Source organism: Canis aureus, chromosome 1, assembly GCF_053574225.1.
Source record: "Canis aureus isolate CA01 chromosome 1, VMU_Caureus_v.1.0, whole genome shotgun sequence".
In the NCBI taxonomy this organism is placed as follows: Eukaryota; Metazoa; Chordata; class Mammalia; order Carnivora; family Canidae; genus Canis; species Canis aureus.
This window is the reverse complement of record NC_135611.1, coordinates 92,472,559-92,488,262: the sequence shown is the minus strand read 5'-3', so window position 1 is coordinate 92,488,262 and position 15,704 is coordinate 92,472,559. Positions and strand designations below refer to the sequence as shown.

Here is a 15,704-nt window from a genome sequence, read left to right as displayed (position 1 = left end):
TGGGTCTCCAGGATCAGGCCCTGGGCTGAAGGCGGCGCTAAACCACTGAGCCACCCAGGCTGCCCTAAAATAAACATTTTAAAAAATGAAATCAGTACATGAAATATTACGAATGACCAGGAAGGGCACCTGGCTGGCTCAGTCAGTAGAGCCTACAACTCTTGACCTGGGGGTTATAAGTTCAAGCCTCATGTTAGGTGTAGCTTACTTAAAAATAATTTCTGGGACACCTGGGTTGCTCAGCAGTTGAGTGTCTGCATTTGGCTCAAGGCATGATTCCGGGGTCCTGGGATCAAGTCCTGCATCGGGCTCCCTGTGAGGAGCCTGCTTCTCCCTCTGCCTGTGCCGCTGCCTCTCTCTCTGTGTCTCTTGTGAATAAATAAATAAAATTTTTAAAATAATAAATAAAATAATTTTTAAATTTTATTATTTTTTAAAGATTTTATTTATTTATTTATTTATTTATTTATTTATTTATTTGAGAGAGAGAGAGAGAGAGTGAGCACAAGTGAGGGGAGGGGCAGAGAGAGAGAATACCCAAGCTGACTCCTGCTGAGCATGGAGCCTGACACAGGACTCTATCCCACAAACCATGAGATCAGGACCTGAGCCGAAACCAAGAATCAGGTGCTTAACCAACTGAACCACCTGGGGGCCTCCAAATTAAATCTTTTTAAAAAATTAGCAAGGAATAAACTTACATCATTCATAATTTTAATACCCAGAAATAACCACCGGTAAATTGTTGGGGCTTTTTTAAGTGTGATATAAAATTGGAATCCAGTTGTTTACCATAGTCTATTACCTATATCTTTCCTTTAACATTTGTCATTTAACATTATATCTTACACATTTCTTGTTGTTAAACATCTTTAAAAATATAACTTTTTAATGTACTCCCAATATTCAATATTATATGTACATCTCACACATTATTCAAACATTACCTTTCCTGCTTATTCTTAGGCATTTAGGTGGTTTTTGGCATTGTGATACAACGATAAAAAATACTGTAATCTTTGTATGAAATTGCCCCTGTTTCTTCAGACACATTCTGGTTAAAAGATTTGAACTTTTTACAGCGACTAACACTGTATTAATGAAGTGTGCTTAGTGCTAATAAATTCCCATTTACTTAAGAGTAGGATTTAAAAAAAACACAACTATAAGATAGTTGTTCTATTAAATAGACTCCTATATATTTTACTTCTTTAACTTGACATAATATCATGGACTCTTTTCCATGTACCTACCTTTATGTCTGGTTTTCCTCATTTCTTTAAATTCTTGCATACAGTTTGTATGTGACTGAGCCCTAATTTGTAATTTGTTTAATCAACATTGACTGATGGGATAGATACTTGGTTTTCCCTCCTAGTTTCTCACCGATATAAATATTGCTACAATTAAAACTTATCTTTGTTCATTTATGTAAATTTATGGAATTAGAATTGCTAGGTCAAAGGTTTTTTGCATTTTTAATTTTGATAAATATTGCCAAATTTCCCTTCATGAATTTATACACATAGAAATAGTAAATGAGAATGCTTTTCCCATCTTCTCTGCAACACTGGATCTCCTCATCTCTTGCAGTGTGATAGGTGATATTTAACTAGCAATTTTTAAAAATTTGAATAAGATTATTCATATTTTTGAATATTTGTTAGCCATTTGTCTTCTCTGGTATATATTATAAATATTTACTCTCTTCAACAAGAGATGCAGTTAGGAGCAAGTTTTCTGTTTCTGTAGGACTTGATTTTTCAAAATTATTTACTTCACATGATCAAGTTGGGATCAGTCCAGGTAAAAATGTTATGCAACATTTTATTGTTACTTTTGTGTTGTGTTTGCTTTGCTCTTTTAAGTAGAGGTTTCTCTGCCTTTTAAGATTTTTCTATAGAAAAATAATTGTTTAATTTCAAACAGCTATTATATATATATTTATTATTTTATAAGTGGGTTATGTGTCATTGAATTTTAGGAAAGAGCATAGAATTATAAACAGAATTTTGTATCTATGGCATATGAATGAAAGAATCTATTTTTAATAACTCACAGAGTTCTAAACTCGAAGATTCACTAAGGTATTTGAGTCTAAGGAATTATTCACTAGAACTAGTGTATATGTTAATGAATATATCATTAACTCTAATATATGTAGTACTGTGGTAATTGATACTTTTTTAATTCCAGTGTAATTAATATACATATTAATTTCAGGTGTACAATATAGTGATTCAACCATGCTATACATTACTCAGTACTCATCACAATAATTGTACTCTTAATCCTCATCACCTATTTCACCCATTCCCCCTACTCACCTCCCCTCTAAAAAACCATCAGTTTGTTCTCTGTAGTTAAGAGTATGTTTTTTATGGTTTGTCTTTGTTTTCTCTTTGTTTTGTTTCTTAAAATCTGCATATGAGTGAAATCATATGGTATTTTTCTTTCTCTGACTGACATTTCACTTAACTTTATACTCTAAATCATCCCTGTCATTGCAAATGGCAAGATTTCATTCTTTTTATGGCTGAGTAGTATTTCAGTATGTGTGTGTGTGTGTGTGTGTGTGTGTTATCTTCTTTATCCATTCATCTATCAATGGATGGACACTTGTGCTGCTCCCATAATTGAGCTATTGTAAGTAATGTAATAAACATAGGGGTGCATATATCTTTTCAAGTCAGTGTTTTCATATTCTTTGGGTAAATACCCAGTAGTGGGATTACTGGATCATCTGGTAATTCTATTTGTAATTTTTTGAGGAACCTCCATACTGTTTTTCACAGTGGTTGCCCCAGTTTGCATTCCCACCAACAGTGCATGATTTTAGCCATTCTGACAGATGTGAGGTGATACCTCATTGTGGATTTGGTTAGTATTTCCCTGATGATGAGTGATGTTGAACATCTTTTCATGTGTCTGTTGGCCATTTGTATGTCTTCTTTGGAGAAATGTCTGTTTGTGTTTTCTGCCCATGTTTTAATTGGATTGTTGTGTTTTGAGTATATGTATTGAATTATATAAGCTCTTTATAAATTTTGGATACTAACCCTTTATTGGATATGTCATTCGCAAATATCTTCTCCCATTCAGTAGGCTGTCTCTTAGGCTTTTTTGATTGTTTCCTTTGCTGTGCAGAAGCTTTTTATTTTGGTATAATCCCAATAGTTTATTTTCGCTTTTGTTTCTCTTGCTTCAGGAGACATATAGAAAAATGTTGCTACAGCCAATGTCAGAGAAATTAGTAATGGGGTAGTTTTCTTAAGATCTCAAATACGTAATATCATTTGACCCTCAGACTAACCTTGAACCTTAAAATGTTGAATGGTGTGCTTACGATTAAGATCCCATTGTGATTAACATGAGTCTATCTCACTCTAAACTCCTGCTTCTCCTTCTCTTTAACAAATAAGTCCACTAATGAGAGGTCTGCTGCCATCATCATATAATAACCTCCTGTTCTTACTGCTACAACCAACTGAGAATGAGAAGCTCATCTCTTCCTGTTCTGTATAATTATAACCACTTATGTTTAAGTAGTAATCTGTTCATTCATAAGTTTATTGCACATCCTTAAAATAATCCTGTACATTAGGTGAGACCAAGACCATAGCTTTTATTTTCACCCAAGAAGAGAAACAGTCTCAGGGAAGTGATTTGTTTGAAGTCGACAGAGAATTAATGAAGAGCCAGAATCAGAATGTAGGGCTTAGAGTTTCAGATGTACCATGATCATCTGCCACTTGTGAAACTGGATGTATAGAATTTGATATATTAATAGCCTCTACATAAATAAAGTTGACAATGAAACAGAAAAGAGAAGTACAGTCTTTTTCCATCTGCCTGACATTTTACAATTCTTCATTGCAAAGCAGGCTTTGGGAATATCAGCCTATACATTTGTGAGATCCTCTCTCTTCCACCTATCTAAGAATATAATAGCTGTTTTAGCCCTTCTAGGCCAAAAATCTCTAGAAAAGACCATGAAATGAAAGTGATAAGAAACACACACAGAGACACCCGACTCTGACTCTAAGTTAGAAATAATAAGGAGGTTTGAAGTACATGAACAAGCTCCAAGACTGGCACATCTTCAGTGAGGACAAAATTTTATTTAGAACTGCTTTCCATTTTAAATATAATAGAGTATATTGTTAGTATTAATAATATTCATATTTTGGTATCATATTTTATAAATTCACATTTTTCAAAGATAGGCATTTCTTAATTATTTTTATTATACTTATTTCCAATGGAAAATCATCTTAATTTAAATGGACATCAGTAAGAAACTGGAATCACTTAATAAATTTACCTTCTAATAGGATTTGCAGGGATCCCTGTACATACTCGTGTACATTCTCTATTGCCACATCTGGGAACATTACTTAGTATATTTTGCAATCTTTGTATGGCACAAATACCTATTTATTCCAAAGTGTCCATCCGAAGTTATTATCACCAAGAGGTGGTGACACATTGCTTACCCATCAAAAAAGATTGTCACTTAGAGTTGCTTTTTCTTATGGTGGCGATGAATTGTCAGTGTTTCAAAAATCTTTTTTTTTTTTTTTTTTTAAATTTAGTTCTGGTCCCATCTGTGAGAGTAATAGAATCAGAAGACTCACCTATAACAGTAAGATGGTTTTTCCCAGCAAAGATCTGTCTAGATCTGATAAGGATCTAACCAAAGCTGGCTAAGGGGGCCCTCTTTAACCACCCTATTTAAACGAGTTGAGCCAACTGCTTTCAGTAATGAAATTATTCCATGGCAGGTTGTGTGGTACACCAGCCTTTTTGACCCTCTGGCTTAACTTCTTTTAGGAGGAAAAGTAGGTTGAACTCTCATCCTGGTCACTAATACTGGCTGCATATATGTCTTCTCTCTTGAAACAGCTCAATGGTTATTCGGGACTTAACCTTACGCAGTGCTGCTAGCTTTGGCTCCTTCCACCTGATCCGTCTACTCTACGATGAGTATATGTTCTACTTAGTAGAACATCGTGTTGCTCAGGCAACAGGAGAGACACCCATAGCAGTCATGGGCGAGGTAAGAGAGGCCAAAAGAGCTGTGACTCATGGGGCTTTGAATAAAGGAACTGAATTTCATTTTAATTTAAATATATTATTTATTGATTAAAGTGATGGTTCCTCACCGATGAAGACCCTGCGGGGCTATGGAGTTATTGTAGGGGGGTCCTCACATCCCTCTGTTTATATGTAATTTTTAATTAAAAGATTCTAAAATTATATATTATATCATGTGAAAATTCCTGGCATGTTTCAATATATTATAAAGGTGTCTATGTAAAAGAAAAGTTTGAGAATCACTGGACTGAGAAAACCTTTATTGAATGGAAAGTGAGGAAGATTGATGCTGCTGATAAGGCAAAGGGCTTGGAATACAGAAGGAAAAGTTTAACATGTATTCTTGTAGGATTTGTCCAAGTGCCCAGGAACAAAAGAAATGATTCTATTTCAGAAGGATAGTAACAGTGATGATGGTGACAATAGCTAACATTTCTGGGGCACTGACTAGGTGCCAGGCACAACTCAAAGTCCTTTATATGTAACAAAGCTCTGGACACTTTTTGAGACAGGTACAACTTTATCCTTTTTTTCACAGATGAGTATCTGAGGTTGATGGAAAAAGCCTAGGACACAGATGAAATGTTTATGTAGCTAGTTAGTGGTGGAGACCTGTTTGGAATACTCAGGCTCTGATTTTCACACTCAGGCTTCTAATTGCGGAAGATATGAAAAAGAAAACATCCTCTTCAGAATTTTTAGATAGAAAACAAAAATGTCTTATTTTCAACACGTCTCAAAAAGCTAACACTGAAGTAAATGTACACAAGGAGCAGTTAATATGATGAGGGATAGATGCAGAAATGCCCAAGTAAATCCCCACTAGCTCATTTTGTTGTACTGAATTGGGGGGTGGTCCTTCAGATCTTGCTAGATTATACCAAATCACAGAATATTACAAATGACCCGAAGCAATAAAGAAGACAGGTTCATTTGGAAGCTGTTCATATGTGCTTATTTAAATTTAAAAAGTCAAAGTAAATACTAGATGCTTTTCCTAGTTTAATAAATATGATAATAAAGGTATAAATTAAAAATATATTAAAATATCTCAAGGAGCTTTATAAGTGTTCTCATATAAATAAAAGCCATGTCAAACTTCAGAATGTTGGGTAAAAGATTCCTCTTACCCTCTCCTTAAAATCCCTTGTTGTGTGCTGATCTGTATGTGTTTGTGTGATGTTCCTTAATGGTGATTGTGCTTAAGTCATGCCAGTTATATATATAATATGTGCAAGATTAAGCAAGGATTGTTAAAGCTTTTAGACGATAGGCAGGACCTTGTAGAACTAAAACAAGCTGGACTTTCTTATATTTGACCTTCCTTTACTGCCCCTTGCAGTAGTTGTCTTACAGATGCCTGGTTGCAAAATGCCCAGTTGGCATAGAGATTAAGTACTGCAACATTTCTCAAGTCAGCACTCCCAACTTCTGAAACAGACATGCCTTTCAGTGTATTTCACACATCTGCCAGCCACCTCATATGTTCTGGGACTTCTTGAACAAGGTGGTCAGCATAATGATAACAGGGATTCTGATGAACACATGTAGCTAATCCTGACATGTGGTCTTTGCATCTTGAGGGTACAAGGACAGTGGAGCCGTCACACCGTGTGAGGACTCAGCAAGCACCTCACACACTTATATAAGCAGCGCTGACTCACCAGGGTTAAGATAGGGTCTCTTATAGTCAGTACTGCCAACTAACCAGGCTGAGAGGCGTTCTTTTGTTTTGTTTTGTTTTTTTACTTTATGTAAACAGTGTAAATGAGTATGATGCTTTCCCACCTGAGGTCAAGATATGATAGGAATAAAATCTAGATTAGAAAATGAGGTATAAAATACCTTCTGTAAATCAAAAGATCTAAGCACACCTCTTGATTTCTTTGCTTCATCTCTCCTTACCCAAATGATAGGACAGTCCTTTGAGTTGTCTGCACTCATCCCATTATTCAGCCCAGGCCAATCAAGACTAATTTTATAGGTTTGTTCTCCTCATACAACCTTGGTGGCCTCATAGATCTGTTGGCCATTATAGACCTGGAGGTCATGGTCATATTTTCGTATCTAAAATTTCTTGATTCTTGGGAAAAGGAAAAGGAAATTCAAGAAAACAGAAGGCTATTTTCTCATGTGTTACTCCCATGTTATCCTACGCCTACCTGAGAAATCAGATTGGAGGTCCAAAAGGCTTTTCCATGTTGAGGCTCAGCTGCATTTGCCCCTAGGTGATCCCTCCTCCCAAACACCAAGTCCAGAAGTGACTGTGTACACAGTGGGAACAACACCTCAGACCCCAATCCATTGAAATCCATAGAAGTCACCATTACCCTCAGTTGGAGCAATTGGTTTTCAGTCATCAATAACAACAGCAATCACAAACACAATAATAGTTCTCACTATTTATTGAGAGCCTATTACATACTTAATGAAACTAAACTCTTGATCTATCTGCTAATGGCTCTTTCTCAGTAAATGGTACCATAATTCTCAGTTGATCATGCTGGACATCTGAGCATCATCCTTTACACGACTTTCTGACTTGACCCCTATGTCCACCCAATTAGTAAGTCTGCTCTTTCCCAAACCTCCCCTAGGGCAGTCAGTATCACCTTACATAAGTGCAGAGTTGGTCATGTTACCCCTACTTAGACCCTATCAGTAGTAATCTGTCCTGTTACTTGAGGAACAAAATTCTTTCCTTGGTACACGAGGTCATGCTTGATCTGGCCCTGCCCCTCAGATTAACCTCAGCCTCCCTCTTCCTGTGCCATTTGTTGCAATCACAGTGGTCTTTTCTCTGTTCTTATTCACCCAGCTTTGCTCATCATTGTATTCCTGCATAAGTGGTTCTTTCTATCAGGAACTTTCTGCCCAGTTCCTCTTGCTCATTGTAACTCCTGCTTCACGTCTTAAATATCACTTCCTCAGGGGGGCCCAGTTCCTCCAAACTACCTTAGATACTCCTGTTCTCTGTGATCTGTACTTTTACTTTTCATGCTAGAACCTGCACTGTACTTAAATCACATGGTTCTTTGTATGATATGTGTAAGTAAAGATTTAATGCCCTAGAAATAATGGAGGTCATTGAGGCAGGAGAATCTCATTCTCCTGACAATTTTGTCATTTTTAATGGTATAATTTTAGGCAAATCTTGTTCACTTATGTTGAGTCTCAGACTCATCTCCAACATTAATTTATTCATTTATGTAACAGATATTTCTTACACACCTACTATACCAAGTGCTATAATGATTGGGTTATAGTGATGAATAAAATGAATTTTGATCCTGCATTCAGGAAGCTTGCATTTTAGTCAGGGATTCATATGTACTAAATATTCACATAACTGTTGAGCTTTAAAATTAGAGAAATAGGAATATTCGAAGCAGGAGGCCTTAAGCTAGCCTAGGAGGGCCAGGGAAGGCTTTCCCCCAGCAGTGATGTTTGACATGAGATTGAGAGGGCAAAAGGAGTTAACTATGTGAAGTTAGAATTTGGGAGTAGGGGTTGTACGGAGATGTGCACACAGGTCCTGCCTGCATTGGAAGGGAGTGTGACCAAGGGGAACTTTCCATGGAAAATCTGAGGATCAAGCACCAGGGGGTCCAAATACACACCATCAGTAGAGAAGAGGTAGGATTGGATGAGGAAAGGATTGGATGAGGAAAGAAAGCCCAAAACTTCAGGTGAAGACTACACTCACATACTACTTATGTGCAGAGCACTCTTCTAAGCGCCTTATGCATATTAACAATTCAGAACAACCCTATGAATGAATACGATTATCCATGTATAAAATAATATATATTTTACAAACCATGACTTGAGACCCAGAGCCATCAAATAGCTCGCTAAGGTCACACCACCGCGAAGTTGTGAGTCAGGCCCAAACCAAGCAGCCTGACCCCAGAGTTCTTGCCATTAATCCACCGTGCTTATGACTTGCTGCAGGATAGGCTAGATGGGAGCAAGAACGGTTGGGAGTCTTACGCAAACTTGGCCAGACAGTGGTTCTGCCTTATGTGTGCTTTATTTGAGAGAGGAAGCAGACAGCCAACTAGATCCCAAAGTAAGGGGAAAGGTTTTCTTTTTCAAGTGACTTAGGGACAGTTAATATATCTTCATTAATGAGAAATCAACAAATTTTAAGATTAACATTGTTTACATTTTTTGTACAGGCAGGAGAGACCAATTCATGTTTTACATATAAACACAGTATACAAGTGTGCAAAACCGGTATTTTTGCATCCCCTTGCATGCCTTGTTACACTACCGTATCAGTTGTTGATATAAAGACCACCAGATAACAGCACCCCCAAATGAAACAGAAACAGCATCCCACCCCAACACGTTTTCTTCTAAATGTCAGTCTGCTGCCACAGTAATGCTGACTAGCAAGTTATTTAAAGCACGTGCAATTCCAGAGTCTCATGATTATATTTTTTGCCTGGATGATAAAAAGGAAACAGAATTTATTTGCTGCTAAAATTATGTAATTTTTTGAACTTTAATATATATAAATATACCCAGAGACTCTCTGGGAGTGGTGAAATTTTAAAGTATGAAGAAAATAAACAAGTTGCATCTGTTTGCACACCTGTTAAATAAAAATTTCTAAAAATCAGGGCTTTTGTGTGGCCTTGACAAAAATTGAGCAGGAAACTATCATTTTATTTGAATTTTATGACTATTTGGAATCTGTTTAGAAGTTTATTTCCTTAAAATATACATAGTCCATTAATATATTCACTGAGTCTGTAAATTTGAATGCTTCATAAAATGATTTTCTGTGATATTTTTATATTTAACTTATTAAATGTATTTAAATTCTGTCATAATTTAATTATACTTATTTAATATTACATCTAAGCCATCTATATAACCAATCTTTTGAAGTAAAAAATAGGAACCAAAAGATGCTTCAGTTGTTCAAATATGAATATCAATACGGAAAAAATGATGTTTTAGTAGTAGTTTTTAGGGGAAAAAATGGAGAACCCTTAAGAATATACCATCAAAAGAAAAATGTCTTGAATTTATCAAAGTTGATGTACTCAAAGTAGAAAGGGAAAAAAAAATCTTCAAAACCTAAAAATTGGACCAGAGCAATAATAATTCACAAGGCAAGCTTTTAGAATAAAAGTTGAGTGAAAAAGTTCCATTTGGTAGAAGTGTAATCATGGTAAATAAGCATAGATTTTTAAGGTAAAATCAAACTAATGAAAAATAAATTTCAGTGAATATTACTCTTGTGCAACCAGGGAATACACTGAAAATGTACCTGTGGAATAATAGATTTGTTATAGGATATTTTAAAACGAATGAATTGTATCTCAGGTTAAAATCACTTTGCAGAAAAAAGTTCCATCTTGGAACAGCAGTGGCTTAGAAAAAGTCATGAATACTTGTTGAAAGTTATACTGTTTTTTGTTCTAATAAAGCTTATTAATGTTTACTAATATTTAATTAATGGGTATTGAGGAATTGTTTTGCAAAAAGATGTTAGTGTCTGCACCCCCTACCCCCCACTTCACCTGCGAGGAAGACAGGTTGAAAGTTTTCCCCAAAGCAGAACTAACTACCAAGTGGTAGAAAAGTGGGTCTTGCCCCAGAGCGCCAAATGGGTTCAGTACACGTTTTAATTTTTCACCGTGTAACTTGTTTGCAGACAGATTCAAATGGGGACTAATTTATTTCCATCTGTGCCATTCACCTCCCCCAAATACATGCACACTCACCACAACATACACACCAGATGCCTAGCGGGTAAGCTTTCATTATTTTGTTCCAGGGCCTCTTTCCTCTGCATTACAGGATGCATCTTGATCGTCCTACCCGTCCTACCACCCTTTCCCTTCCCACTTTTTGTTCTTTAGATGTCTAGAATATGCAAACTAACGGGAATATTAGTCTAAGCGAAATTGCAGTTGGAAGGCTGAATCTGCCAGGAAACAACACCACCAACAAATTACACCCTGCAGCGCCTCCGAATCCACCCACAGACCAGACCTAAGTCAAAATCATTATTTTGGAATCTGTAGTTTGCTTTTAGCTGTAAATCTGCTTCTCTACGTAAGCACAGTTCTGACACCTTGAAAATAAATGACACTAGTGACCTCCCAGAGGAGAGACACGGATGGCCCTCTCTTCCACACCTTCATCCCCAAGTTGCTAAGAACTGGCTTTGTAGAGCTCTCCCAGCTCTCCTCCTCTTTCCTGGTTTGTCTTTCTGTTCCTTTCTCTCTTTGTGTTTGAGGAAAGCACCTATTGACTCAGCTGCCTGGGGCCACAGCCTTTCACTCTGGGATCCCTGCTCATTAGCAACCTCTGCTCAGTTTCCTTTCTGCTTGCTCTGGGCTGTAACCTCTTGAGGGAATGGACTTTTGCTTATAACCGTGGTCTACACACAGTCCTCCTACAGGTGTTCAAAACATGCTCACTCAAGAAAGGAAGTACAAAAGAATGATGGAAAGACAGACTACCAATTTGTAGACCTTCTCATTGGATTTCACGACTGACACATTGGATTCTTTTATCAGGAAAATAAAACGAGACCAAGAAGTGCTCCTTCTCCCCAGGATGCGTCAGTCAACATTTCAGAGACCTCCTCCATCAAGTTGGGCATTCAGAGGTGCTTTTTGACCAGAGATTAGTGTTCCTGAAGAGTTTGGAAGTGGGAAAAGAGTATGAAATCGTTGCAGAATTCTTAACATACTTCAAGAACTAAAATGGTCATTGGACACGTCAGGAAACAAATCTCGGCACATTTTGCTTAGGAAAGAGCCCGGTGTCCCCAAACGGACCCAAACGGTGTCCCCAAATGCTGAGCTAGCTAGGCGTAGAAGATTCTGTGGCAGAGATTAAGCGTGACAGCTCCCTCTGCTGGCCTCTGTGCTACACTCTGTTATCCCGTGCCCTGCTCAGGTGGCTCTGGCCTGGCCACTGTCCTGGTGGCTTTGCTTACAAACGGATGATGATGGTGATTATGGGCTTCAGATAAAGAAATAGGTTTTGTTGGAGACCACAAGGTCCTCAATTCACAGGAGTTGTTTTCTGCTATTCATCATAAAATACACTTTCGTAAATGTGAGAGATTTTCTATAAGTATCTGGGTCAGGTGTTTTGATACTACAAGCACTTCAAACCTGATTCACACTACTTGGTATAGAGAAAACATGTTTCCATGTCCCCACCCCCAAAGTCTGTCCAGTTAATAATTTCTAAAAAGAGAGGTAGAGAGGTGGTATAATTAAAATCAAGAAGTCCTCCTCTCAGGTGACTGGGTGGCTCAGTTGGTTAAGCTTCTGCCTTTGGCTCAGGTAATGATCCCAGGGTCCCGGGGTCCAGCCCCTACATCGGGCTCCTTGCTCAGTGGGGAGTCTGCTTCTCCCTCTGCCCCTCATGCTGACTCTCTTTCTCTCTCTCTCTCTCAAATAAATTAAATCTTAAAAAAGTACTTCTCTCACATAATAAACCAATGCCAAGATTTCCTCTTAAATGACAAATGTGACCTTCAATGAAGTCTGTCTTAAGTTAGAGGCACCAGAGTTCTTTCTTTTTAACCCACGGTTTTATTCACATAAGGATATGCTTCCAGGCTGAACCCTAATATTTGCAAGGTCTGTGGTACCTGTATGTCTAAACATTTAGAAAGTTATGAGTCAAACTGTAAGTAGAATCTCTTCCATCCGCTGAGGTTGATAAAGATGTCTTGATCACAACTAAGAATGCTGAGTTTAAGGGTAAAATTCTCAGGCTCATCCTGGATCCACTCAGAAAATATTGACATAGACATGGCCAGGGCAGGGCTCTCCATAGTGTGGGGCTCAGGACAGAAGCTCTTCTCAGTTTGGCCTATTGGTACTCTTAAATGTTCCTGTTGTTAAAACTACTTTTTTCCATCAAAAGGAACTAAAGCTTAGTTCTTACTTCATTACCTACACTGCTTTGATTAATTTGGTTCTCATTTGGAAGACGTTTCTAGAAAATCATAATTCTCTGAAATCCCTTATGATTGAATTTTCAAGACCTTTCTCTCCACCATCTCAAACATTCAAAATAGTTGCCACTAACTAATCCTTTTGTGATTAAGTTCTTTAAAAAAAAAAAAAAAAAAGATTTTTTTTATTTATTTATTTATTTTGAGAGAGAGCATGAGTAAAGAGGAAGGGCAGATGGAGAAGCAGACCCCCTTGCTGAGCAAGGAGCCCAATGCAAGGCTTGATCCCAGGATCCTGGGATCATGATCTGAGCTGAAGGCACTTAACCAACTGGGCTACCCAGGTGCCCCTTGTGATTAAGTTCTACTAACTTCATTTAATAGAACTATCATAGGAGATTGCCCAGCTATGTAAGATTTATAAAATTCAGAACTTTACAAAGTTCAAGCTAAGTATAGAATGTTGAAAGATTAGAGTTGGGTCAGGAAGTTCCAAATCTGCATGTGAACCATCTTGCTGCTTCCATGGAGGGAAAGCTTTAAAGCTGTTTCTTCCTTCGTTGACTTCTCAGAAGAGCAGAGAGAGAAGCAACTTTTAGGGCAGGATTTACATGCTGATAGTCGCCTGAGCTCATCAGCTATTTCTCATGATGTAATCATCTCCATTCTGCTAAACACACACACACCATCCATGCTTAGGACAGCCCTTCTCTTGGTACTTGTGTGAGTCATTAAGTCCTTGATCAGCACATAACTGACTTCACCTTCAACCCTAGATTGAGGTCATTAACATCAAGCCCTCAAGTCAGGGCCTAAGGAACACTTCCATTCTCAGGCAGCACACCTGGTAGCCCCACTCAACTAGAGGCATTTTATTTGACGTCACCATCTTATGGCCTCATGGTTGCATGGAATTCTAAGACTTTATTGCTAATATTTGAAAACTGAGTTTTGAAGACAGTAGGCTGTCTATTTCATTAAAAAAGGAGATCTAAGATTAGATGAGTGACATGTCTAGAATCCCATAGGGGATAGTGGTGGAGTTGTGATTCAAACCCAGGACAGGCTGGCTCCAGATCTGTTGTGGTTCCTCCTGTTCTGTGCTGCTTGTTTTCCCATCTAATACCTTTGCAACCTGGGCAAGTTACATATATCCTTATCTTAGTTTTCTCATCAACAGAATAAGCATGAGGACCATTTCCTCACAAGGCTGTTGTGAAAATAAAATTAGGTGGGTATGCAGTTAGGCATCGGTAAGTAGGTGTAGGTAGGTAGATGGAGTGGATGGGCAGACTGACACATACCAGGTACCTGATTTTTATTAGTTCCATTTCCTTCCTACAAGGTGGGTATAGATCTGAAGCTATGTGTATAGCTATGTGTCTCAGGAGAGACTATATTTGACTGCCTTCTATTCCAGATTAGATTTTTTTGTAAAGATTTTATTTATTCATAAGAGACAGAGAGAGAGACAGGCAGAGGGAGAAGCAGGCTCCACGCAGGGAGCCCGATATGGGACTCGATCCCGGGACTCCAGGATCACGCCCTGGGCTGAAGGCAGGCACCAAACCACTGAGCCACCCAGGGATCCCTAGATTAGATTTTTAAATATTGATTTGGCACTGACAATCCAAGTAATAATGCGTACAATTAGACCATCGTGTTCTTGACCATATAAAGGTGAGCTTAGAAGTTGAAATGCATAAAACAGATAATGTAAAAGACATGTGAAGACTTTAATAAAACTATATTGTGAGGGGGGAGAAAAGCCTGTAGACAATTTTTGAATGTTGAATCAAATGATTCATGGAATTAACAAAGAATCCAACAGCATTCTTTGGGATGGAGCCAAAGTGGTAATCAGAGGCAAACTAATTCAATGCTTTGTAAAACACCGCCAACAAAATAGAAGACAGAAATAAGTCAATTAGGAAAAAAATGGCAATATTAGGGAAGAAGTATAAACATAATTAGATAATAATAACTAGACTTGTGTCAAATTTTAACTAGTAGGAATGAGTAAAAGGTCTTGTGACATGGGGAGAGAATGTATTATATATACAGTTACTATATATGTGTAATTTATTCAAGCTAAAAAGTAAAAGTCAGTCCCAAAGAGACATCTTATTCCAACTCTGAGATAAAAACCACTTCAGAAGAATTTTACAGTTATCTGCTTTTAGTGTCTATGACAGCTTAGAGATCTCTTTCCTAGAGCAAACAATTCATTGGCAGAAACTGGAAAGATGTACACATACATCCAGAAATTCTTCCCGACATGTGTATATCAAAAGTTAGCCACTGCTGGCAGAACTGGTCTGCAGTATGAGATCAGAGCATCACTTTATTCTGAATCTATGTAAAGACTACTCGCAAGAGTAGCCATCAGGTAGTGATACAAGTGGGCTTTCTGAGGTCTTTGGGGTTGCTTGTGGTATAGTTTGGTGGCACAAGTTAATCCTCATGAAACTGTCCAAAGACCAGTATGTACCCTATCTTAGTGTATAACTTTGACATTAGAGTTGCCATATAGGCTTCCATTTGGATGTGAGCCTCAGGGCTGTTCTGGCCCACTCTCCGATAGCTTTTGGTTTCCTCAATTTCAATTTCCATTTTTGTCTGGAATGACTTCCATCATATATGTTACTAACACATTTTAGCTCTT

The 15,704-nt window shown here is 37.7% G+C and overlaps 1 protein-coding gene across 37 annotated transcripts in view; it reads left to right on the top strand.

The window, feature by feature from the left end:
• Nucleotides 1-15,704, top strand: part of RFX3 (regulatory factor X3) — a 287,131-nt gene that overhangs the window by 253,778 nt on the left and 17,649 nt on the right. For all 37 annotated transcript variants that reach the window (XM_077908536.1, XM_077908547.1, XM_077908603.1 and 34 more), the window contains one exon: nt 4,906-5,059. In XM_077908536.1, coding sequence (XP_077764662.1) covers nt 4,906-5,059 — 154 coding nt within the window. The remainder of the gene's footprint in view (nt 1-4,905; nt 5,060-15,704) is intronic.